This window comes from Desmodus rotundus, chromosome 3, assembly GCF_022682495.2.
Source record: "Desmodus rotundus isolate HL8 chromosome 3, HLdesRot8A.1, whole genome shotgun sequence".
NCBI classification, from domain to species: domain Eukaryota; kingdom Metazoa; phylum Chordata; class Mammalia; order Chiroptera; family Phyllostomidae; genus Desmodus; species Desmodus rotundus.
Genome location: NC_071389.1, coordinates 38602329 through 38629121, shown reverse-complemented (window position 1 = coordinate 38629121; position 26793 = coordinate 38602329). Strand labels below are relative to the sequence as shown.

At 43.3% G+C, this 26793-nt stretch overlaps 1 protein-coding gene across 10 annotated transcripts in view; it reads left to right on the top strand.

Annotated features, from left to right (window-relative positions):
- DAB1 (DAB adaptor protein 1) overlaps positions 1 to 10370 on the top strand; it is a 390626-nt gene extending 380256 nt beyond the window's left edge. For all 10 annotated transcript variants that reach the window (XM_053920559.2, XM_071220931.1, XM_071220932.1 and 7 more), the window contains one exon: positions 7007 to 10370. Coding sequence is in view for 1 of the 10 variants with exons in the window: in XM_071220926.1 (XP_071077027.1) it covers positions 7007 to 7051 (45 nt within the window). In the remaining 9 variants the exon portion in view is untranslated. The remainder of the gene's footprint in view (positions 1 to 7006) is intronic.
- Positions 10371 to 26793: the final 16423 nt, after the last annotated feature.

Below are 26793 nucleotides of genomic sequence, written 5' to 3'. Positions count from 1 at the left end.
AGTCAAGTCAGAGTAGCATCTGTAACAATAGGGAATTGTCTGGTCTGCCTCGCTCACTAACAATAGACATCTCCGTCAGTAACAAGTCACTGTCGTTTTTTTAATACTGATCTTCATAGTAGGAACCCAAGATATATAAAATTTATCTGATGGATTTCTAGTGTTCGAGGGAAAAGAAAGCTGAACTTCAGATGTTCTGGGAGGAAGTATCTTACACTCAAACACACCCCCCCCCCCCAGAAGAAAAGAAAGGCACACAGAGTTCAGGGGACTCAGGTCTGAGTTACGGCTCCAAAGCACATGAACCTCGGCAAACTCGTAACCCCTCTAAGCCCCGGTCCCCTCAAGTGGGTACACAGGGATAATTAGAACAGCTCCCTCCCAGGGCAGTCTCAGAATCACAGGATATCACGAATGCACAAGTGCTTTGTAAGCTTTGAAAGTAAAATACATGTGTTCAGGATTACTATTACTCTTCTGTTTTTAAATAGAACCAAAAGATAGAATCTTAAAGCAAAAAGCCAAGAGAACAGAAACTTATCTGTCCATTTCATGGGCACGGCACTCAGAGGGAAGTCCAGCCCAAGCCGGTGGAAAGGTTTGGGCAGGAGACGTGCAGGCTCTGGCGGAGGGCAGTATGGGCCAGAATGGGGGCGTGGGCTTTGAGCCTAGAGATACCTAAAAGATGAAATCAGGAGGAAGCTAAGACTGCATGGAAATGGGAAGGAGGGGACATACCTGGGATTGCCCCCAGGTTCCTGATGTAGTGTTGTAGGTGGCACCAGTCACTGTGCTACTGAGCACAGAGCACATGCGTGAGCAGAAGGAAGGCAAGTTCCCTCTGAGACCAGCGGAACCTGAGGTGGGCATGAGACATCCGAGCGGAGATGCCAGTGGGCTGCTGGCTATGAGGCTCTGGAGATCAAAAGTGAAAACCAAACAAGGGATCAAAATTACAACATGATTTTAGGGAGTAGTGGGCACAACTAGAATACACTGATAATTTAGATCAGAGGCTGGCAAACTATCTGTAAATTTATGTATTATAGGCCATACGATCTCTGTCACAACTAATTTGCTCCACTGTTGAGGCAGAAAAGCAGCAGAGAGTGTAACCAAGTTCCATACAAAAAATAGGCAGCCACCAATACTGGCCAAAGGGCTGACCTCTGACCTCTGACTTGGATCACACTCATTGCTTCTAAAGTCACTCTGCAGAGTAATCACAATGCCTTTCATTTACTACCACTAAGAAAATATATTTTAAAGTTACTGGTGTGTTTATAGCACTTTTATAAACATCACCTAAATCAATCCTCAGAGGAATTCTCTTCAGTATTCTTATTTTTTCCATTTCACAAATATGATAGGTAGAGAGGTTGATGACTTGCTAAAATCAAAAGATTCACATGTAACAGGTCTAGGGTCGAAATCTAGACCCAGGTTAAATAACTCGAGCACACAAACAAGACCAGGACACCTGGGTTTTAGCAGCTTCCCTTGGACTTAATCACTGTGTGACCTGAAGCAGATGGCTTCATTTCTGATTTTTGGTCTTTTGTAAAACAGTGCCCACAGGCCCTTCCAGCTGTGCATTCTAGAACCTTCTGACTTTCCCAAGGTCACCCGGTTAGATGATGGAAGACCCAATCCTCAAACAAGATCTTTCAACAGCACCCTTTCCCCAGGATGTCGTTCTCCAGCTAACAAACAACAGGACCCAAGTCCCTTAAGCATGGACTTCCTTAGGGTTGCTGGAGACCATTGGCCTGAGATCCAGGACCCACCTCTGACGGCAAGGAGCTTACTCTGGACAGGTTCTCCTGCCCATGGGAGAGAATTGGTGTCTTCATCTGCTGTGTGACAAGCTCAGAATAGATGAACTCTGGGGAGCCTTGCTGTTCTCTGTAAATGGAGATAGGATTGCCCAGGGTACAGTCTCAGTGTGACGCCCAAGCGAGACCATGTATGTAATACAGAGAAGTCCTTTATAGACTGCAAGTGTTTCTGTCAAAATAAGCTATTATTAGTCCGTGATTCTGCTTGGCTGCTGTACGCGAGCACGTAACTCATTCTTCAAGTATTCAGCACATATGTGGGAGTCCCTTATCCATAGGGCTTGGCAGACAGATTCCTTAGGTGAATCCCACATTCTTTCTGCAGTTTCCCCGAACTGACCCATGGCCATCATTAGGTGCTATAACAGAGCCCAGGTGCAGTGACACTTACGTGCTGTGAAGGAGAAGCCACCTACCAGTGATTTTTTAAGCCTAAGACCATCCTCTGGAGAGGAGGTGTAAAGCCACGTACCCAGACATAAGGGACCTAACCATTCCAGAGTGCCTCCTCTGGGCCAGGCTCTGTGCGAGGCAATCGGTGTGTATTTTGTCCTCCAATGCTCACTGCACAGCTGACAGAGAGGATTTCTAGCTTCATTTTACAGATAAGAAAGCTGGCTCTCAGATGGGTTAAGGAACCTTTACAGAATCCTACAGTTACTAAGTGGGTAACAGTGAGAAAGGGAACAGCAGCCTGACAGCCAGGAGTCTCCAGCCCTCACAGCCAGGCTTTGGTGTTCTGTTGAATATGAACTAGTTCACCGAACATCAGTGTCGGACAAGGCCACCTCTGTGACCATGAGGGGTCAAAACAAATGAAGCCCACTCGGTAGACATGGCCAAGCATAGGCAAAACAGGAGCATTGTCCACACTGTAAAAATGACCAAACATTCTCTCCTACCTATAACCTCGCTCCATTCGTTCGGCCCTCAAGGTAAGATTTATTAAAATAATCATACCCCTGCTTCCTGAGGGCATCCCCCCTTACTTTCTTGACCCTCCCCAAATTATCTAACATAAGCTCAGTGCTGTAATAAGCCCTTCCTAACGACCACTACACAGATGCCCGTGCTCCCCTCACTGTACTGAGCAATAAGCCCAACACGTTCAACTGCAAGTGCGTCCCCGGTAGACTCTGGCTGCAGGGGATTGGCAGACTTCAAATCTGCGTGCTTTCGTTTTTCACTGCACCTCCCAGAAATCAGGGTATTCAACTTAACTCAAGGGTTGGGGGTTGACTTTGTTTTTATTTGCACTGGCTGGTTTTCCACCTACTTGGTTAACCTCTAGAAGTGAAAGTATTAATATGTCAAGCACAGGTGAGCTTAAAGTTCATGAGTATTTGGCAACTCCCAATAAGAGAAGCGTCACTCATTCAGTCACTCACATCCTCGTTCTTCATGTTGTTAGCAGGTGTGCCTCCCGTGCTCCAAGCTCTCACTCAGCATTTGGGATACTGATGAGAAAGGTGCAGTGGAGTTCACTGTGTAGCACACAGGTGGCAAACACAAGGCCCGCGGGCCGAATCCACCTCGTTTTATCTGGCCTGGCACCTTGTTTCTACCTGGCTGCAGTGCCAAGCTCTCACTTAACTGTTAAGGAGTAGTCACATTTACACAGTCCTAAAATGACATTCGGCCCTTTGAAGGCAACCAAGAGGCTGATGTGGCCCCCGGTGAAAATGAGTTTGACACCCCTGGTGTAGAAGGTACTAGGAGATAACATAATGGCAGTGAAAATAGAGGTCTGCACAGGGCACTACACAGTCTAGGAAGCCATTATATTAGGGCTGGCTCTGAACATATGAACTCCCAGGTGCAGGACAAAGAGGCCCCAAAGGCAGAAGTTATGCCAGAGCAGGGTCTCAGAGGTCAGAGAGTCTCGTCTTGTCAGGTAGACAAGAAGGACCACACAGAAGGGGGTGCATAGGATAGCGACGAGGTAGATGAGGCTGGGTGGGCAGGTGAAGCCATATTGGAAAGGCCTCCTGTGCCACCCTGAGGGGTTTGCATTGTCCTTGGGGTAATAAGGAGTCAGGAGGGTCGTTCCAAGCAGGGGACTGGCATGACCAAATTCATTTCAGAAAGAACATTCTGGCAGAGGCATAAAAAAAAACTTTTTAAAAAGCCTGATATACCTGACCTGAAAGTTGACTTTTGATCCTTGGACTAGAAGGGGCATTTATTGGTTCTAATAGACTATGAGACTAATGGGTCTCCTGTGCTGAGCTAAGGCATTTTGACCTTACCCTGTGGGTAAAGGGGAGCCTTTGAAGGAGTTGAAGAAGGACAGAGGTGTGGTCAGATCTGCCCAGAGAAAACAAATAAACAAACAAAAACACTCAGTGTGCTGTGTTAATGTGTGAGTCCAGTTAGACATGTTAGAATATCAAAAATAGCCTCAGGACCTCATCGCGACCTTGCCAGAAGTCAGGTCAGAAATGTCTGGATCAGATGATTTCCATGCTCCCCTCCAGCTCTGACAGTCTAAATTTCAGTAACAAGGAAGGTAAAGCTATCACCAAACAGACAATGCATCACAGTGTCAGATTTTGGGATGATCTGCTGCATGGGGGTTTCCACACCAGCGATCCCCTTCATCAGTGGGGATAATGGAGAGTTGACTGCACTCGTTACTGCTGCTGTGACGGGCATTTGAAGCTAAATTCCAGCAAGCAGGGGATGTGTGAATATTTATCTCAGCTGCAGAAAGTTAATGCAGTGTGGCATTAATTACCCTGTCTGAGCCTGCTGTCTTCTTCTGTTTTTAGGTGTCATTCTCAGTTGAATAAATTAGTTCCAAAATTAGAAGAGAGCACATTGTAGGGTGAGATCAAGGCAGCCTGACGTCTGAAGGCAGCCGAAAAGGAGAGTGGGCTGAGCAAGTCTGCCCAGGGAAGATTCAGATGCATCCTTGTCGCCCGGCATAGGACAAGGAAAATGGTGTTTTCCAGCATTGTGTACTGGAAAGGTGTACTTTGTGACTCCACCGTGGCTTCGCCCACCCCATCCCAGAACACAAACACACAGGAACCTTACAAGTTAGCCTTACAACAGGTATTTGAAACATTTCAAGGCATTGGTAGAGGATAGATTAGCTGCTTACTAAATCATCTTGCTATAGATTTTGCTAGATTAGATTTTGAGAGAATTAAAGCCAAATTGGAGTACTTTTGAGGACAAAGGGATCAGAACAGCAAAGAACGTACAAACTATATCATATTCATCAATTCAACAAACCTTTATTGAGCACATACTGTGCTAGTTTCCCATGTAAAAGGGCAGAAGGAACTGGCAAGCTGTAACCAGAAGCAGGATGTGGAAGAATAGGCTCCCATACTTTCTGTCATTGGACAGCTGGAAGAAGAATTACTTGTTTTCATTATGTTTAAAGGGCAGTGTGAAGTCCGTAGGCAGAAAGCCCGAAGGGACAAACAGGTGCTGATTCATTACAAAATAGGGTGCCTGGGAGGGTAAGAGGGTCTTTCTCCCCGGAAGAATACAAACATAATGAGTTCTAGAAGAAAATATCCCAGATCCTTTTCATGGCATGGTTACTAAATAACCTCGGGACTTTGATGAAATAAGAGAGCTCTCTTCTCTGAGCTTCAAATTGCTCATCTGTAAAATGAAGGATCTGGACGAAATTATCTTCTAGTTCATTTCAACTTTACAATAAAGACGAGCAATATGATATATTAAATACATGAGAGGCAGCACAACGACCTTGAGATCACACACCTCTCTGACCTTCAGTTTTTATCTGCAGAATGAGGACAGAAAGAATAAAAGCTATTCCTATGACCCTTAGGCAGATAAAATAAGATACGAGGGAGCTTTATAAACTCCAAAGCACTCCACAACACTATAGCTTGAAGAGATGGCCTTTTCTTTTCTTTTTCTTTTTCTTTTTTTTTTTTTGTCAGCTGTTGTAATAGACTAGAAAAAGCACTGGACCCTACTTTTAGGTCTCATGTCCCAAACTTACTACTGTGTGACTATGGGCAAATTACTTAACCCCTCTGTGCTTGATTCTCATTTGCAAAAGAGACAAAGCATCTGCTTTACATGGCCATTGTGATAAGTTAAAAATGTCAGTGTACTTGAAAATACTTAGTGTGCTAGACACATAGTAGGGGCTCACAGGGTGCCATTTTAATCTAATGGTTCAAGAAAATAAGCATATAAAAAGCTCTATACTCCCATGGCAGGAGGCAGGCTAATATGTAACATATGGCAGAGTTGAGATGTCACTATGTGCATTTAATTCTGGCACAAACATCCAAGAGTGACAGCATAAAGATCAGTTTTAATGGGAGGGCCTATGCAGGCTGAAGACCAGAGTGTTGATACAATCTGCTCAGCCAGTGCCTCCTCGGCCTTTTTGACATGACGTCCCGAAGTGCTTTCACCAAGGCCAAGCACCATTTACCATCTGCGTTTGGATGGAAAGGTCGCTGTGCCATGTCCTGTGTGTGTATATCTCAGGACAGCCCCATGGGTGCAGGCAAAGGACTGGCCGAACCTGAAACAGCAGATTGAATGGAAACAAGTCCCAGAAGCTTTTCACTAAGAGCTAATGACCCAATGGCTGTTTCTCTTGCCGTAAAGTGTGCCCATTTGTCATCTCTGCTTGAAGAAACCAAAGAGCAGGTTGAAATAGAATTTCAGCCGTATCAAGTAGACATTCATAAAACTGCTGAAAAAATGTGCACTTGACTCATGGTGGTTGTTACAATTCTCTGAAGACCTGTTATTGCCGAACACTGTGCTAGATGCTTTATATATATTATCTCTAATCCTCTTAAGAACCCTGTAAGATAAATAGTATTATTCCCATTTCATGGTTGGGGAGGTGAGTCTCAGAAAGGATAAGTATCTTGCCCATATCACACAGCTTGTCTGGCTCTCTTTACCATACCATGCTATTTCCCTAAAAGGGGCAGTCAGTCTCACTTGAAAACCAAGGACAAAACTGGGTGAGTAGTTCTTGATGATAAAAACTATTGCCAAAATGATATGCACCATGATCAAATAATCCAAAAATCACCTAAGGTCATCCATCAGCCACTATCACCTTTCTGTTAATCCCCAACTCTCCTTCCCAAGCTGTCTCAGAACTTCCTATTTGGAAAAGAGCGGGTCTCACTTTGTCCCTCTATCCATAGGAGCTGGAGCCTCTCTATGCGCAGATCAACAGACCTAAGAAATAGCATCAATGTGGGCTCGTGGCGGGTGCTTCAAGACTGGCATGGAAATCAGCATCGCGACAGGCTCTCTTGTATTCTTTCACCTCACTTCATCCCATGAAGAAATTCATGATTGCCCAATGGAACTTGATTGGAAGAGGGAACTAAGAGTTTTTGGCAACCAACAGCAGATATCTATGGCAGCACAAAAACAAAAACACACACACACACATAAGTATAACAAAATCATACCCCATGTTAAATCACAAATCAAGCAAATGCTTACCTGACAAGTATTCTGAGCTCACTTAATGTGGGTTGAAGATGACCCAGAATGCAAAATGATAATTCTCTTTTTATTTCTCTACCTGTTGCCCACTGTAGAGATGTCAAATTTGGAGTGACAGGCCTCAGAGAGGTACAGCAAGGTTGAGACTGACTTTTTTAGGCAAAGCAAGAGGTCCTCTGTGACCACCATCTCCTTATCCATAGGCCTTCTGACATATGATGATGTTTTTTCATTGCTCCACAGGGCCTGGTCGGCCATTTTTTTCCCATTCCTTCCCTTGTCATGTTTGAAAATTCATGGGTGTACAAATTTTTGTATTGCTTTTGACTTTTTTAAGATATTGATGAAGAAATCTAACTGGAAAAAAGTCTCATATATAATGAATTAACAGGAAATCACAAGACAAATAAGTGATTGATTATATTCATTATGATCAAGAATGTTGCCAAAACAGCCCTTTAGCTATTTCTGCGTCCTGGTGAAGAAAGACAGCTTTCAGTTTGAACCTGCATTTTGTGAGTAGGAGAGGACATCAAATCCCATTGATGAAAAGGATGAAAAGATACATCTGATTTCCTGAGAAGCTCTAAATTCTAAGTACAATAAAATGACATTTTTTATTTTCCCGGTATCTTGCTGCTGTGATGCTATGCAGTCAAGTGTCTTCTCCACGCGCCATTTTCAAAGAAAAGTCATTTGCCAAATAATTCTGGTACAATCCTGGTAATGTGGTTTTGGATCTTAAAACCCGACTTTCTAATGGAACAGTGGTGACAGGAATATTCAGAGTAACAAACTGATTCTGTGGTCACAATGGTTCATCTCTATCTCTTTTTGTACATCAGAAAATTCAAATGGGATTTTTATTTTATACCTTGGGGAAAAAAAAAAACCCTTACCATTAAACTCTTTAAATATTTAAGGGAAACGGCTTTAAGGAGTTCTAATGAAAAAAAAATTGCCAGGTTTTTTTTTGTAAATATAAATGTTAATGAAAATGCTTTTTAATAATGCCATTACACTGTAGAGAAGGTAGCAGATTGAGTGCAGGATGTGATGAACTTGATGGTTGGGGCTCGCTTTCCAGGTGTTATTCTGGAGCACACGGGAGGAAGCTGGAGTTCAGGGACAGCGGGCAGCGGCAGTTGGCCAATCAGCAGCAGCTAGTGAACAGAAAGGGATCATGTGACTCCATCATTTAATCTAGGCTTTCCATGAGAGTACCTGCCTCCTGCATCAAAAAAGAAAAAGGCAATTCACATTTTGAAGTTCTGTCCTTCAGGTTCTAAACCTCCCTCCAACCTCTACAGTCCCACCCACCCCCATAGAAATCACTGGACTGTTTGTACATGAAACAGAAGAATTTAAGCTTCCTTTTTTTACATTTATGAGACAAAAAGTGCAGTGTTCGGTTCGTATGTTTAGCACATGATTTTCATAAAGAATCTATATATTTTTGCCCTACAGAGAATTGTTCTACAGGTCAAATGTGTTTTCCTGATGTTCCTATGCAGTTATAGTATGTTGAATTTAGTGGTTTAACACTAAAAAGAAAACTTTAAAGAAGCATGTGATTAATTGGATTTGATGGTGATTACTATTACTTGGTTTTAAATTTGAAAATTAGAATTTACATTGATATGACTAACTTAAATAGGCCTGCGTACTTTGGTTCTTCATATCAATAGAAACGAAAATGATTTGGAAGGAGGTATGCTTTTTCACAAAGAGAAAATTGAGAAGTCCAAATTTTACATTATTGGGTCACTGGAATGTAATTTTTTTCCAGTTAGGGAAACTGACCAGATGTCCATTGCAGAATATATGTAAATGTCACGCTAATGCAGAAGGTCTGAAGAACCCAGAAAGTAAGAAGGGCCATTTACCTCCCTCTGCAGCTATCACCTGTTTGTCCCCATGACTTGTCCAGGAACGTGCATACATCATATAACTAGGCAATCTTTTCACACGAAGGGGGAAATGGGAAAGGTGTGCTAACCATAGAGTTGTCCCGAAACCAGCTTGATGGTATGCTCTGGGGATTTGATGAGACAGGCAGTTCCCATTTACAAACAGCTGAAATGACAATGTTGTCCATGACTCTGATTCTAAACAAGTGGTGCTATCTTCTCCTTCGATGTGGCTGTCTTGAGTGTATCTGGCAGTATCACACCCTAATACTGATCCTTGGGGTTGCTTCTGACACACTCAAAGTGAACTCTGGCAGATGTCGCTCTGTCAGGTAAGCCGTCTAGAGCTGATTTCACAGCAGAAGGTGACGACAGCCCAGTAGACTTGGCCATTCATTGAATGTGATTGAAAGTGTAACTGACTCTGAACATAAAGACTATGGCTCATGTAATGCATTCAGTGAGGGAACTAGAGGCCAGATTTTAAACTGCCATCCATGTTATCACTGGCGGAATTCTGATTTTTCACGACTGCTGTTCGGTGAGCTCAGAACCGCTGCATCCCATGCCAGGAGGACAGTGAAATGTCCACGTGAGAGCTGAGGTGCCCGTATGGAAAGGCCCTGGGAGTCTGCACAGTTCCAGTTAGACTGATAGAAATACATGTGTACAGCTGTTAATTTCTCATCCTTCACTGGCACTAAATTTGTCACTTTAAATTTTGAAACCAGGGAAACGCCACCTGTCCTTCTGTCCCCATTCCCCATAGCTCTTCAACCCGTACATGCCGCAGACTTTTTGGATAATTTGTGCTCATCCCAGTGTCGGGTGAAACCCATCCTGTCATGTACCAGGCACCTTCTTTAAAAACAAAAGTTTACTCTGTGGGTTTGGTTCATTTCAATCTCTGTGTTCTGACACATATTTTTTTAATAAAGATGAGAAAGAGAAAATGACTGTTGCAGTACATTTCTAGACCTACTTTAACCTTACCTCAGATGACAGTTTGTTAACATATATGGACACATTATTTTTAACTTTATGTACAATGCATTCAACAGAACAGCAAAATTTTTAGAAATTTTCCATTAATTTCTGTAACACACCATGTAAAACTTACAAATAAACATGTTTGAGAACAACAGCTTAGCCTGGTTTTATTCCACGAGTTTCTGCTGGATATTCAGGCAAGGGATTGGAAGAGGAAATTGCCTCTGTCTAAGGTTCCACCCGGCCAGGGGAAGGCCTGCTTTCCTGGCACCAGGCCAGGAAGAGAAAGCTTTTGTCAGGAGTTGAATCAGTTCATCTTCAAGTGAATTAAGGCACTTGATACGCTTGGAAGATCAGCTACGGTGAGGAACGAGGAGGATGCTGTCAGGACAAGCACTTGCTTTGCAGACGTGTGGTATTCGGACCACATTTAGCATGAGACTTTCAAAGTTGGGAAGGACCCAAGGACTAACCCCATGGGTTTATAAATTCTCCTTAAAAAGAAAACAAAATCCTGATAAACTGTTGGTGGTTAAACTAAGCTTCATCTAGACTCTCAAAGATTCCACCTTAGTTCATTTCAAAGTCAGTTGCTTTCAGGGACCCAAAGAGGGAAGCATTTACTTTCATTCACATCCCCTACCCACTCCATGCCCAAAACCATAAAACAAAAAAGTCTGCAGCTGGACCTTGACTTCTATATGTATTGAAGAACAGAAAAATATGTATATATGTTTATGTATGTATATATGTATGAACATATGTGTATGTGTGTGTCATTTTCATTTCCTCTTGCTACTAAATCAGTTAGTCTAGCCAATTATCAGCCAGATTACACATTACAATTAGGTCATTGGGATGCCAGAAAACACCTCTGTTGAGGGATGGTTATATTAACGGTTGCATAAACGCATGCCTGCAACCTGGCCTTCTTACACAGAAAGTACTGAACAGATGTTCCCACTGACTTTGCAAAAATGAGAGCATAGACTTAGATTCCAGCAAAATAAATGTGAGGCGGCTAGAAGAAACAACGTTCATACAGGGCTCACTCCTGGACCAAATTGCTGAAAAACGTTCCACCAGCTCTTCTGAATGACAGCAGCGGCTCACCCTTGAGCAACCAGCATGCGCCTGCTGGGCGCTAGGCAACACGAGCCAGGGAGATACTGTGCCCAGCTTACAGAGAAAGAAACTGAGACTCGGAGACATCAAGTGAGTGACTTGGTAGAGTTGAGATTTGAACTTTGCGTCTTTACTCGTAGTTGGTTTTTATTTTAAAAAATAGTTGGATATTCACTCTTTTAAATAGTTCTGTGTAGGCTCATGGCAAAGCATCAATCTCCTATGCCTCTTCCCAGACCTGTTGTTGGTCTTGGTAATAAGTTAGATGTCTAAGTTCCTCCAGTTTTGAGGAAAAATAAAAAATCTATTAGATGTTACCCTCTGAAGTATGTTGCTGAATACATGGTTTCACCTTAACGGGCACTTTTGAAAGGACGTGTGTCTGAGGAATAAAGAATACACCTTTTCCGCCCAACTAGTTCAAGTTTAGCTGAAACCAAGTGCTGGTGGTTTCTTTTTCCAACCTAAGTGAATCTTAAAGAAGTGACAAATTAAAAGGTGTCCTATTTAACTGGTAGTCAGATGCCAAAATAAATCATGCAGATATCTCTGCTTTCATTTTGTGCTTGCGAGCAAACCCTTGTTGTTTTGACAGTAAATGTTTTTTGTTTTACTCAGAATGACAGTAGGAAAAACGCCTAGAATAAAAACAGGTTTCATTGAAATCAACCTTCAAAGCTTTGAAAGCTTTTAAAATATGTTTAAATTCAAGGGTAATGTGAGCAACAGTGCCTGAAAGATTTTTTTTAAAAGAGGATGTAAATGACTTTCAAGCCATTTGGTGGCCAGTCCTCAGTATTTATGTTGAAATAGGAATAACATCTCCTCTCTGTAGGCAGCACTTTTTTTCTAACCACTAATTATAAATCCTTACACAGACCCCAGGAGGAAAGAAGTGTGCTCCCCATTTTACAGCTGAGGAAACAAAGAGATGCTATGAAACAGCTGTCAATTGACAGCCAAGGAGCTCACCCAGAGGCCATCACGGTTCCCAGGGTCTGATTCCCAGGTCTCTCCTTTACTCCGTGGTTGCTTCTGTCTGCAGGGTTTCTGTGATGTCAAATTGCTCATGCACCTTCTGTAAAACAGTTCGAGTCTTTTTGGTATTCAGTTCCAACTAGTGTCTATTATATTAGAAAAATCACACCATGTATTACCCTGACTGGTTAGTACAGAAATTGATTCCTAAGTGAAATGACTGCAGGTATTTTAAAAACAAAGGAAAAATCCAGTTTTCTTCTCAAGAACAGTAACAGCTCTAACCCAATCTAATGAATATTTAATTTCAAAACAAAATCCTTGCACTCACTTTAGTTTCCAAGGTTCAGAGATCTGAAAAGGAAACCTTTTTGAACAGGCTCGCTGTTCATCCTTTGCTGAAGAATATGAATGACTGCCTAGTGGAAAATGTCTAAATATTCTTCCAAGACGGCAGCCTCTGGTGACTTGGGTCTTTAATCTTCTGAACAACCTCTTGCTACTTCTATTGCTTGTGCTGGGGGCGCAGCCCAGAGTGAGAAACAAGCAGGAATGATTGGGGAGGGAATAAGTAGCAGTCCGGGCTGGCAAACTGTCAAACAGGAAAATGCTAGCCTGTCCTTCAGACTGTGCTTCAGCGACCCTACCCTGCCTTCCCTTTGGGGGCGGGGGGACCCTGAAGTCTGCGTCATTTCAGACTATAGGCCAGAGTCACTCACCTGTAGTTCATGGCCATGAGCTCCTAAGCCTAGGAACTTGGTTATTCAGGGAAACTTGTTTCCTCTTACCTGCCCTGTGCCCTCTCAGACTTCCACAGAAAGAAAAAGAGAGGGGATCCACAATCACATAGCCCATGTTTATCCTCTTAGGATAAATCAGCATAAACTAAAAATAAAGGAAACCTTACTGGATGGTTGGCCCACTTTCAACAGAGACAGATGCCAAAGCCAAGCAGGTGGGTAGCTATTCAATCGTTTTCTTTTTACCATGCACTAAACTTAGGCAGAGGCTGGCAGTAGAGAATTTGATCAGACTTCACCCTTTGCCTGTTATTTGTCACTTTTCTCACATAGGAAGAGCACACTATCTTTACTGGTCAATATGGAGCCACTTCCAGATGACGGACTCAATTCAGAAAGCGGTAGTGTGGGCCCTGGCTCCACGGCCTGCCCGTTGTTTGTCCTCAGACAAGGCATGTAGGCTCGCTAACACGCAGTTCACTCACATGTAACACTGAGACGACACTACCTACCTCATAAGGCTATTACGAGAAATAAACTTGATAATTCCACACCTGGAACATAGTAAATGCTCTATACATGACCCATTTTCAATACCAAAGAAAGTCTGATAGCTGTTGTGTGTTTTTATGCTTAGCTCTCACTGCACACCTCATGCTTTCACATCCATTGTCCCTGCACAGTGGCGCTCCCGAGAGTGCAGAACGTCAGTGAGTGATTGTTAGCTCTGTTTCATTGTCAAAGGAAGGCAAAGAAGCATACCCATACCTCTTAGAAATGTTTTCACTGGCAAAATTTAAAGCAAAACTGGATTAAGAATTTATTCATGTAATAAAAGAATGATGAAGCACAGGCTATAGGCCAAGTACAATGATAGGCACTGGAAATTCAGGAAAAAAATTTACAAGATGTATATATTACTGTCCTCATTTCAAGAAATTCAGACTCTAATGGGAAAAATAGGTTTGCAGATGAATAAGTTATGGTAGGGATAGAGCTGGAATCCAAGCATGTGCTAATCCTATGGAAATGGTGGGAGAAGGCTGGAGAGAAGCATTGCTGGTTACGGTGGGTCTTAAATGAGGAGGAGTGCACCTCGAGGTGATGGCAGTAGCGGGAAAAGCATTAGCAGAACTGGCAGGACCAATGAGCACGGTGTGCCTAAAGTGGCTATAAATGAAGGGGAAAATGACACCCTTATAAGCTATTGAATAACACAGAAAAACCAGTTTCTCAACTCGTATTTCAAAGCTAGAATAAGGAAACCTCAAAAAGTAGTCCAAATTACAGCCTAAGCTTTCAAATGAATAACCAGAAATTCCTAAATTAAATATTAGCAAATTAAACACAGCTGTAAACCATGACTAAAAAAAGTTGATTCTTGGAATGCAATTAATACATCGAGAGAGACTGTCTCATCATAGCAGATGCCAAAAAGGCATCTGATAAAATTCACTATTCTCCTCAAGAAAAGGAAAAAAAAAAGGAAACTAGAATTAGAGAATTCCCTTCATAGATAAAGCACATCTGTCTCAAACCAACAGCCAATATTAAATGTACCGTGAAACCTGAGAGCATCCCCAGTAAAATCAGATGGAGGTCAAGGCTGTCAGCCATCACTGCTATCATTTAACATTTCTGAAATTTGAGGCAAGTTAAGAAAAAGAAATCAAGCATTTAAAATGAGAAAACTATCAATGTCTGCAGATAATATTATCTAATGAGAAATAACTGTCCAAAACTATAAGAACAAATAAGAGAATTAAGGTAAGTAACTGAAAAAATAAATAAAGCCCTGGCCAGGTAGGTGGCTCAGCTGGTGAGAGCACTGTCCTGATATGCCAAGGTTGTAGGTTTGATCCCTGATCAGGGCACATGTAAGAATCAGCCAATGGATGCATAAGTAAGTGGAACAACAAATCGATGTTTCTCTCCCTCATTCTCTCTCTCTCAAAAAAAAATATATATATAAATTGATATTTTCTGTATTGCTAATAAATGTTTAGAACAGTTAATGGAATAATCGACTTCATTAATAATAGCAACAAAAATAAAACACCCAAGAATAAATTTAATACTGAAAATGTAAAATCTAGATTTAAAAAAATGACAAATCCTTGTTGAAGAACAGGAAGTAACTGAACAAACTGAGGAAGGTTCAACATTATAAAAGTGTCTATTCTTCCTAATTAATTTATGATAATGCAATTCCAATCATAATCTTACTTCTACGACTTCAATCATATATTAATATTTAATCATATTCTAAAGCATATCTGAAATAGAACAGCATGTGAAAATATTACAGAAAAATTAATGTAATGAGGATAAACTTATACTATGAGATCTCAAAACCTAAAGCCAAAATAATTTAAAATAATTGGTACAGGACAAAGGAAAGAATGATCAGTGGGCATAATATAAGATACAGAAATAAACCTAAGAAATTAATGTATAATTGAAAGTATTCAGATCAGTGGGGAGAAAGATTATTTTAATAAAAACTGCTAGAAAAAGTTAGATTACTACTTCAGACCATGTAGTTAATTAAAATTCATATAAATTAATATCAAGTGTATCATATATAGACATGAAAATATATGGGAAAAATTAATGAATATATTAGGGTAGGAAAGGCCCTCAAATACATTTCCAAATGGAGAAAATATATATTTATAAAAATATAAATAGATTTCATTTCATGAATATTTATGTTTAAAAAGTGCCATAAACAAGATGAAAAGGCCATGGAAAATTAGAAAAGTATTTATAGCATACATTATAAGCAAAACTTTATTATCCTCAATATAAAGAAATCTCCTGAAAGCTTATAAAAAAAGTTTATAGAAAAATTGATAAAGAATATGAGCAAACAACTCCCAAAGGAGAAATACAAATGGCCCATAAATAACAGCTAGAGATAGAAAACAACCAACTGCTTCAGGAGGGATCACCTTAACTAAAGTACAGTGTCATGCAGCCTTTTTTAAAAATAAGTGAATGTAAATAAGTTTATGTGAAACAATGTCACAGATATATAAGAAGAATGAGTTTGGTAAGTTCCCATTTCTATTAATATAAAAAGTGTATATGTAATTGTTATATATTCATAGAAATGTTTCCTTATGCTATTTGGGAAACTGCTTGTTCATTTGATAACCATCTACTGAGTGTGCGCTACACGCCAGGCACTGTGCTACCTGCCAGGGAAGCAAAGTGCTGGCCCTGGGGGTGGAAGTCAGGAGCATGCCGGCCCTAAAGGGAGTAACCCTAGGGAGGGGGGTCTCCAGAAGGAGAAAACGAACTTTTTATCTAAACCTAATTGTACTTTGTAAAATTTTAGGTTGCTACATACTTTCTGTTTCCACTATTGCTAAACGGCCACAAAGTATTTGTTTAGATGCATAAATGTTTGTAGTCAAAGAAATTCAGATTAAGATAATTTTTGCCTCTCAAATCAGCAATGACTTAAAAAGTAGTAACCCCTGTGTTGGTGAGCGTATGAGGACACAGGCACCCTTAAACACTTGGAGTCTTTGATTCAAAGACATTTTTATATCAAATTCTTTTGAAAGGCGCATAATCTTCACATTGTGATTCCATGTCTAAAACTGGAATTTAGAAGACAGAAGTTCCATGGTGGTGAACAAATAGGCATTAAGATGTTATTCATTTATTATGTACAATACAGAAATACTGGAAATCTAAATTTCCAGTATGTAGGAGACTGTCTACATGCCGTATCTGTAGAATGGGAGGATAATCAGGGACAATCCCCCTGAAGACAAGAGACCATGTCTCTCTCTCACATTTATCCTCAGCATCAGTGAGTATGAGTGATGAATGTGGTTATTCAGTCATTAAAATAATGTTGTAGAAGCTCTATTTTATCCCAGGATTTCCTGTGCCACTTATTAAATTAATAACTCAATGTAGCAGAGTTAAAATCATGTATAGATTGTGATCCTAATTTGGTTATATAAAAATATATACATTCATATACATTTATAGGGAAAAAACTGCAAAAATCCAGGTGGTACAATAAGATTACATATGACTTCTCTCTTATTATTTGTGCTGAATTTTTTATTTTTCAGTTTCTCTGTAATGAGTAAATATTACCTTTTTAAGCAGAAATAACTGTTATTTTAAGAAAGAAGGAGCCATCAGACAAAGGTGTAAAATGCTATGCAGGCATCACAGTACGAGGTAATATTGACGGAGTTTTTCATTTGTGTGTGAAATGCTTTCCCTAGATCATCGCAGGTCCTCATCCTCACCACAGCTCCATGAGGTTTCAACCATTTTGTAAAAAACAACATGGGGGCTTAGAGAGAAGGTACCCAGGTCACAGAATAAGCTGATGGAAGGGCTGAGAGTCACACCCAGTCGAACTCCAGAACTCAGGTTTTTCATTAAAGGCTGACTCTTCGCTTAGCTTCAGGATAAAAAGTACCCATTGAGCTGTTCATTGGAGATAGTTTGGTGCTCTTGAGCAATATATGTTGGAGAAAAAGAAGAGGATTTGGAATCAACAAAACTGACTCAAACATATAAGCGATTTCTCACTCTAAGCTCCAAACCACCCTAATGAAGCAGTCAGTGCAGATCCATCAATCCCCTTCTCAAAGGAAGTTAATCTTTGGACAAAGTTTGAATGACTCGCTATCATCCTCTAAACAGGGTCGAAGAGACCATAAGGAAGGTAAAGCATTCTGCTCCGCATAACACTTCAAGGGAGGAGAGGGCAGTTTGGGGAGGACGGGACCAACTTAATTGTTGCTCAGCCAATGAGTCTGCTGACATTTCAGAGATGGTGGCATTCAGTGAGCCAGAGGAAGGAAGAAGGGGGCCCAGAAACTCCAGTGGCTGAGCACCCACAGTTAGCTGCCTTTCTTCTCTTCGGCATCATTGCCAGCTTCCCCTCACCTGAGCAAGCCATGCTATGATCAAAGATGAAAGATCTAAGTCACTCTCTGAGACACATCATCATTTACAACTTATAACAACAGCATTCTCTTTTATTTAGCATGCACCCTTTATTTTAGTAAATATAAGAAACAAAAATACAAAGTTTTTATAAGTTTACTCCTAACTGTGCTCTCTCTGTCAACCCTGTTTTTCCATTAGTTTATTTAAATGTATCTTAATACACATAAATCATAAATACATTCTTAATATCAAAATAATTTTAATCTTGGAGAGAAAACTAAATTTTGACCAGGCTCCTCCATTCCTTCGCAGAGAAAACTAGTTATCCAGTCTACTCTTCTAGGCATTTACATTCACAAATGTTTGCTGCAGAAATCATTTTATCTTGTAGGTGTTTGGGTTTTTAAAATATAAATAGTATCATAGCATGTGTACTTGTTTTTCTTCACAGAACCGTGGGGTTTGGAATATCATCTTTCTTGTATGCATAGATCAGTAGAGATGAATGGGTGTGCGTGTGAAACTGAGGTGCAGTGTTCCTACAGTAAAGTACACACGTCCTCAGTGTACAGTTCACATCCCAGCGCCCAGTTCTGTCACCTAGGAGCTCTGTGCTGCTGGCCGAGGTAACCTCCGGAGCTGCCATAGCCTCATCTATAAAACAGACATGAGAATATCACTGTAATGAGGGGAAAATGAGCTGGCACTTGTGAAGTGGGCGGCACATGTAGGCTCTACATTTGTGTCCGTTCAATATTAATGAAGGGTCTGAGGCGCACACCATCATGACCCTCTCTTCGAAGCAGGGTGATCACTGATCCCACCCTTTAAGTAGGAAAGCAGAAGCCCAGTAGAGTAGTGGCTTGAAATTCAGCTGGAGAATGAGCGGCAGAGATACTCTCCACCCTTCCCCTCCCAGGCTTTGCCTGGGCCAGCCCAATGGCCGGATTCTAGCCTCACCCTTGCTTATAACCCTGAACTTTCTGAGCTTCTTCATTTCTTTCTTTCTTTTTTTTTAATTACCCATTTATTTTTAAATGAGAAGGGAGGGAGAAAGGGAGAAACATCAATGTATGGTTGCCTCTTGCACACGCCCCACTGGGGACCTGGCCTGCAACTGAGGCATGTGCCCTGACTGGGAATGGAACCGGCGACCCTTTGCTTCACAGCCCGCCACTCAATCCACTGAGCCGCACCAGCTAGGGCAAGCTTCTCCATTTGAAGGGAGAGTGGAGCAGCTGGACTCCCAGCCTTTCTCCAGTAGAGACAGGGCACCCTCCGGGAGCAAGTGTTGCCTGATCCGCCACCTGAACCTCCTCTGCCAGTCTTTACAGGAGAGTTCTGACAATTTCCCTTTATTTACACATGTCCATCTTTCCCCTCTTCTCCGTCCCATTACCCCTCCTGAGTGTTCGCCTTGTCTTTCCTTTTATACAATGTCTGATAAATCTTCTGTAACAAACGTCTGCTCATTTACTGTGTTATTCTAAGACCTTCCATGGCTCCATGTTACTTTGTAGAGTTAAGTCTGGGTGAGTCTAATATTTACTTCCTCTCAGGTTTTCAAAGGGACAAGGAGGAATTAAAATTACAATGAGTGGCAAGATTTCTGGAATTTTGTCATGAAGTTAAAACCTGAGAAGTTGCTGGCTCTCTTCCTAAGGTGTCCCGGAAATCTCAGTGCGCTCTCTTCTTGTGAAGATGAAAGATAAGAGAGAGACTTGGGAGCCCTCTGTAGGTTTCTTCTGTGCCTGTGTCCAGCTGCCATCAGCCCCACGATGCTCAGTGCTGAGCCAGTTCTGCCCACGGAAGTAGTTGATGAGCAGTCCTGCCCCCACCAGCAGGTAGGGTTTGGGGCTGGCTTTGCTGTCCCAGTCAGAATGGGTCTCCCTGCAGACCCATAGCCTTCCTCTGGTCCCTGGCTGTGAATGCCCAGGCCCAGTAATCAGGTCTTAGTTCCAGGCTTTGGTGTCTGGTTCAGGGCTGTGAGGGGGCTGGAGACCTGCTCCAAGTCAATCCTCGGTCTCCCAGAAATCCATTCTGCCTCACTGCCAAGCTGGGCCAGACCCAGGCGTCCTCTACCCCTAGACATGGTTGTTTGGCCTGTGACCAGCAGCCCCTTCCACCTCGTCACCCCCGAATGGCTAGTCCAGGGGTCTGTCCCTTAGTTAGCTCATTAGTTATCTCCACAATTCAAGTGTCCTCATTTGCACCGGGCTCCTGCCCCACCTCCTCTTACACCCAGGTCTTCTTTGTAGAAGATGGTATTGGGGTGAGGGTTAATGTATCTACATTCTTGGCTTCCATCTCACAATGGTCCTATGAGACAGGTATTTTCACTCACCTTTTATAAAGGAAGAAACTGAAGATCAGGGACAGGAAACAGCCTCGTCGGATACATGGGGCAGCCAAAATTGGAACCGTGACTGACAAGACTCCTGGTCCCTCGGTCTTTCACCCCTCCGTGCTTCCTGGGGGAAGTAAGAGTGAGCTGACTGTCCCTCTGCTTCCACTTGGGATCCAGCTGACTCTCAGGAAGCTCCTGGGCCGTGTGGCCTGTTAGGCTACCTTTCCCCGGCTCTTTCCACATTCACCTGGACAGAAGATGGAAAGAGCTCAGCCAATATCTGTTACACTAATGCAGGAGAGTCACCACTAATAACGCCATGTTATCCCAGTGGAAACATCTGGCTTATGGATCATGGGGGAGAGGTTTTCTCAAACTCCACATGAGATTTCTCAAAAAATAATAACCTACAAAGCCATGCATCCTCTCTGCTGATGGCATTTTAGGTAGAACAAGGATTGTATCTTGCAAATGTGCTATAACTTGCAACCCAAGGGCTGCGCTGGAAACCATCATCTCAAGGAAAACGTGCTTCAGCAGTTTTGCTCTCCACAAAAAGAAAAGTGGCGTGCCAGGGGCACAGAGAAAGTCGGCCAGTGGAAGTATCTCTGTAACAGTGCCAGGATTAAGTTAATTTCGCCGCGGGCATTGGGACTGGCCTGAGGGAGAGTGAGGAGGGTGGCAGTGGGGATTGGTGGCGGTGGGGATTTGTGGTGTTGGAAACTAGAGCGGGAGTCTTTATCAAGACAGCAAGAGACAGACTGGAAAGAGCCTCAAGGTCCCGAAAGAGAGCCTGAGTACACAATGCCAGGAGGAAGAGTCAGATAAACTCTGAAACGGTGAGCCGGGGACAGAAGGTGGACACCAGCTACTGTCAGAGTCAGAGCGCAGGGAGAGGGGTCCAGGTTCAGCACGAGGCGGCTCAGGGCAGGCCAGCCCCGGGCAGCGTTCCTGAAGGAGCCTAGCTGTGACCTGGGGCCCCCTGTCAAGATGGTCAGTGCACTCTTAGGTCAGTGGGGCTTAAATCTTCACAGTGCTTTGGATGATGTGGGTAAACACCTTTGCTGCCCTACTAGACTGTACCCCTTGAGAGCAGGATCATGTTGTGTTAATTCCGTGTCCCTCCTCGTTGCTCAGTGCCTCGCACATAGTAGGTGAGTGGTCAAGGTTTACTGAACACACAGGACTGAGAGGAAGACATGGAGCTGAATCAGGGGTCCTAGAGTTGACCTGCAGCTCTGCTTCTGCATAGCCGGGTAGGCTGCCACAAGTTCCTTTGCCCTCTGAGCCCCAATTTCTGATGAAGAGGTTGGATGACAAGTAGTGCCTGTTATGGTATAAAATATGCCGCGTCTATGGATAAATGCATCAGTGAGTAATAAAGGCTGTTTGGCAGGGTTATTAGCATTCTTACCAGCACGGCAGTATCATAAAAAGAAGAATATCCCACAAGTGTTCGGGATACCAAACAGATACGGGCATGGCGCTCTCCTTGAAGGAGCGCACAGGTGGAGGAAAACGGCAGTTAAAGAATTACAATCCATTATTGGAGATACCATCATACAGGTAGTGCTACGGGGCCAAAAGAGGAAATGGTTCCTTTTCTTGGGATCGTTAGGGAAGGCTTTATAAAGGAGCTGACAGTTGAGGTGGGTCTTGAAAGGGCGAAAAGGAGTTCACCAGATGGAGAATGGGGGGCCAAGTGGAAAGCCCATCCAGACAGACAGGATGACATGTACCAAGTAGCACAAGTCCGGACATTTAGGATTTATCAGTGGAGACCCAGACTTTAAACCAGAAGATAAAGCATTTCCTCACAGAGAGGAAGGAAAGGAAAAGAAGGGAGGGGCATGAAGAGAGGGAGGACAGAACAGGAGAGGAGAGAAAATGCCGTCTGATGATAGGAATATATTTGTTTGCACCTTACCTGCATTGCTGAGTGACACTCAAGAACTAATGAGGAGGCAGTGAAACAGACAGCAAGACAATGGATCCGGTTCCAGAGCTCTGAAGCCACAGATGTGAGGTCCAGGAGAAACCCTCTGGAAGTCAGCCAAGCTAAAACTTCCTAACGTGAGCATCGCTTCTTTCTTTTACTCATCCCTCTCCTGCTGCCTCCTTCTTCCCCACCCTCGTTTCTGGGATGGGAAAGGGGGGGCATTAGAATTTAAATCATTTGGGGGTTTTCCAGGTAAATTTGGCCTAGGAAACACAAACTACAGGTGCACACCTTCATTTTAAAGAGAAAGCCAAGGCCTGGGTAAAGGAAATTACTTTCTCAAGGCCTTGGAGCTAGTGAGTGGCAGGGCTGGGGGTAAAGCCCCAGTCCCTCTGCTTTCTTGGTTCAAGTTCATGATTCTTTGACTTATACAAGCTATGGTGAGAACATCTGCACACCCTATCAGCCTTTCTTGAAGCCGGGCCCAGATGTGGGCAGGACACCTCCAGTGTCCAAAATGCACCCTGGGTATCAATTCCCAGACCACTGGCTGGAATCCCGCTCCTGAAAGAAAGACTCAAGGGCATTGCCATCTATCAGATGGCTCTTATTCTTCACCCCCAGCACCAATAGAAACTTCCAGGTGTTCACCTGAAAAGTCCTTGATTTATTGTCATTCACTGAAGTTTTAAATATTAAGTAATGAGAGAGAGAGAGAGACAACAAGCACCGATTCTAATTTCTCTCCAGCAAAGGAGAACTGAGGTTTGACATAAAGCCCTTGACTCAAATCCTATCTTCGTCAAATAATTAATATTACCATTTTAATTAACAGCTAACAGTCATTGATCCTCTCCTTGGTGCCACAGGTACTGCAGTGCAGGTGGTTTGCCCACATCATCTTTAGTCCTTGCAAAATCCTGAAAAAGAAGCATCATCCTCGTTGTGTTGGCAAAGAAATGAACCATGGAGAATTTAAACCCCTCGTCCAAGGTTATATGGCGACAACTTGGCAGGCTCAGGATTTGAGTGCAGATCACCCTGACTCCAAAGCTTATTTTTAAGAGCTGTGTGACCTTGAGCGATGCAGGTTCCTCATCTGTGACACAGCGGATAGTAATAAAAATTCATGTTGTGGAAAGACTCACAGAATAAATAAATCAAAATAAAAAAATAACTCCTACCTATCAAGATTGCTGTCAGGATTAAATGAGTTGATATGGGAAAGTGCTTTGTAAACTGCCATATACCATACAAATTTTATCATTATTATTACTTCAAAGAATATGGCTTCTCCCATAAAATAAAACCGTCTGTGGCATATATTTATGACAACATGCCTCAGAAACAATTTCCATTCTGATGGGTTTCCTGACTATCATGTTGTTAAAAGAAAGGTTAAGGAAAATGAACAATGGAGGATTAAGATTAGATCTTTCACACATGAAACCACAAAATCAATAGAGCCCCTGTAATCCATCCAGTGATATGAAGAAATATACCGAGGCCCCCGGAATAATTACTCAGGGAAATGTCAACAGGTATTGACAAGAAACTTGGCAAGACCGCTGTGGCCCAGGCTTGGCCACTGCCTCCCCCGCTCTAGCACCCTCCCGGCCAACAAAGTCTAATGCTTGAGAACACAGAGCCATGGGAGCGCTGAGGAGAGGGGCTCTTTCCTTTCCCAAAGTTCTGCAGAATGTATGCGATTTGCAGTGGGGGGCAGAGCTACTAAGAAAAATAATAGCCTGAGCAGCACCATGGGGAGCATGGGATTAGACCTATACACATCCATACACAAGCCCGTTTTGTTAAACCCGCCGAGATTATCATTATGCCGGGATGGTCATCATCGCTGCTGTTCCTGTTCGGTATTTAGAGCCTGCCACCTCTCTTCCTGGACACCTGTGGGACTGGGGCCTCAGGCTGAAAACTCAAAGCACTGAATTTATTCTTCCTGCCCAGGAAGAGTTTATTCTTCCTGATTTATTCTTCCTGTCCCGCTGGAAAGGGATGCTGGAGATCTCAAAGTTCTGGTGAGTCTTCTGCTCAAGCTTTTTGGTCAAAAATCTGAGGTTTGGCTAAATGTCGGATGAAAGCCTGGCCCTAAATGGAATGACCTTTGATTAACCTTTATGGTCGCATGAGGCCACCTACAACTGTGCGACCTCCTCCACAGTCCTGGACTTGGATAGGGCATCGTAGACAATAGTGTAGTTTTAGCTACAATTGAAATTGAACAGCTGCCATATTTGGAATCCCTACTGTGAGCCAAGCACTTAACAGGTAATGTATAAGTGTTGCTTCCAATCCTTATAACCCTCATGCAAGTACTGTTCTGTCTACGTTACAGTGACAGAATTGAGGATCAGAGAGAAACTTGCCCAGCGTCCCGTAGCTCGTAAGTGACAGAAAGGAGATTCAAGCTCAGGCCTGTGGCCCACACTCTTTGGCACTGCCTCTCAAAAGTGCAAGGATGGCAACTGAGTCAGGAACGCAGGGCGGAACTGCCCTCCCACCAGAGGGGCAGCCAAATAGATGAACTCAAGAGCGGTGGGAGGAACAGGAGAAGATGCCAAAAAGGAGCAGAGGGTCAGAGCAGACTGGAAAAGGCATGGCTAATTCTAGAGGGTTTGGAAGGAAGCCCCACCAGCAAGGCCTGCATGGGCACAACAGAGCCACTTAGTGCCCCCTACACACTATCTTTCTCCCAGCCTCTGAGGACGAAGACTGCCGATCGGGGGTTATGAGGGCAAGTTCCTGAACACAGAACAGCTGCAGGCCAGCCTCTTGTGGCCCTTGTGTCCTTTTTTAGTGTCTGGGTTCCAGTCGTCACCTCCTTTCTGGTCTCTGGGGGGAATGCAGGAGACTCAGGCTTGGCTGCCTGGAGCCCTGGGCTCACCCTGCCTCAGCAGGTTGTCCTGGATCTGAAGTACTGGGGTTCCCATCCACAGGGAGCGCCACACTTATTGTGCAAGTGAGAACCTGAGACCCAGAAAGGAGATGTGACACACACAGGGTACAGAGAAGCAGAAATGGGTCCCGAACCTCATACTCTAGGATGAATCCCAGGACTTCCCCTCCCCGACCCACTCTGTTCTTCCCACAGAAGAATCGAAAAGCTGGGGCCAGGCTCTGGGCATCAGGCAGAGCTGTACATCTAGAAAAGGCTACCCCTCTGTCCCTTTTCACATTTGTGCGAGAAAGTCCTTAGAGTTCAGAGTCAGGGTCCAGACAGGGGAGGCCTGAGAACAGGATTAAACTTCCACACTTGATGTAGAAGCTGGGTGATGGTAATAACTAATGCTTATAAAGTGTCCTCATCACGGGCCCTGAGTTGCTATAAGTAGTTTATGTGTTAACTCATTCAAGCCTCACAGGAGCCCTATTTGAGGTGGGCACAATCAGCCACATCTTCCAGTCAGGAAAACTGAAGTTCACATGACCAGTCAGTGCAGAAGCCCCCTGCTACCGACTGAGTGCGTGTGCCCCAGACTTATCTGTCGAAACCTAATCCCCAGTGTGATGGTGTCTGGGGTGATTCCGTCATGAGCTCAGAGCCTTCACGAATGGAACTCGTGTCCCTATGAGCGAGACCCAGAGAGCTCCCTGCCCCCTCCCACCAGGTGAGGACACAGCGAGAAGACGGCGGTCTGTGAACCAGGAAGTGGACCCACCAGACACTGAATCTGCTGGCACCCTGTCCTTGGACTGCCAGCCTCCAGAACTGTGAGAAATACCAGGTCCAGCAGAAGTAACGCCTGCCTGAGTGTGGTTGCTAGGGTCATCATATGGGTGTAATAATTTATAGTTTTAATTTGAATATTTCACCTAAAATGTCTTATGGTATACTTGAGTATGATGTTGTTATGTTACAGAATTACATGTTTATGATTTTGTAATAAAAAAATTTTGTAATAAAAAGGGTCATTATTTGTGCCAGACCCTGTACATTTCTGGTGTTTACTGGACACCCAGCCTATGGTATTTTTGTTATAGAAGCTGGAATAGACTAAGCCCCCTACTCTGGCACCACGCAGCAGGGCTGCAGTCTGTGCGCACCCACTGCCCTGTGCCTCCCCTCTCAGGGGACACGGAAGTCCCCCACGTCTGGCTCATTATGCAGACTAGTGTCAGGTTCCAGGGGAAAGGGAGCCTCTGAGGAAGAGCAATTGCTCACCTTGACAAATTCAATTATTCAAACACAAGTCCAGATCAAATAGACTAATGCATTCAGGATAAATAGAAACACAGAAAGTATACTTTGAATAAAAATCAAAATCCTATTTGCATTCACATAGGACTCCTCAAATATCTTGTTTGTACAATGAAACAAAAACGACACTTTCTTGGGTTGGTCAACATGCTTTAGAAGTGCAGGTGATTCAGCCTTGACTTCAGCTGTGCCGTTCCTCCACCCTGTGCGGGGAGCCAAGCTCAGAAGGCCAGGGTTTGCCTCTCCGGCACATGCTACAAGGTTGGATACTGGCTGCACCTGGACGGATATTGCCATTCT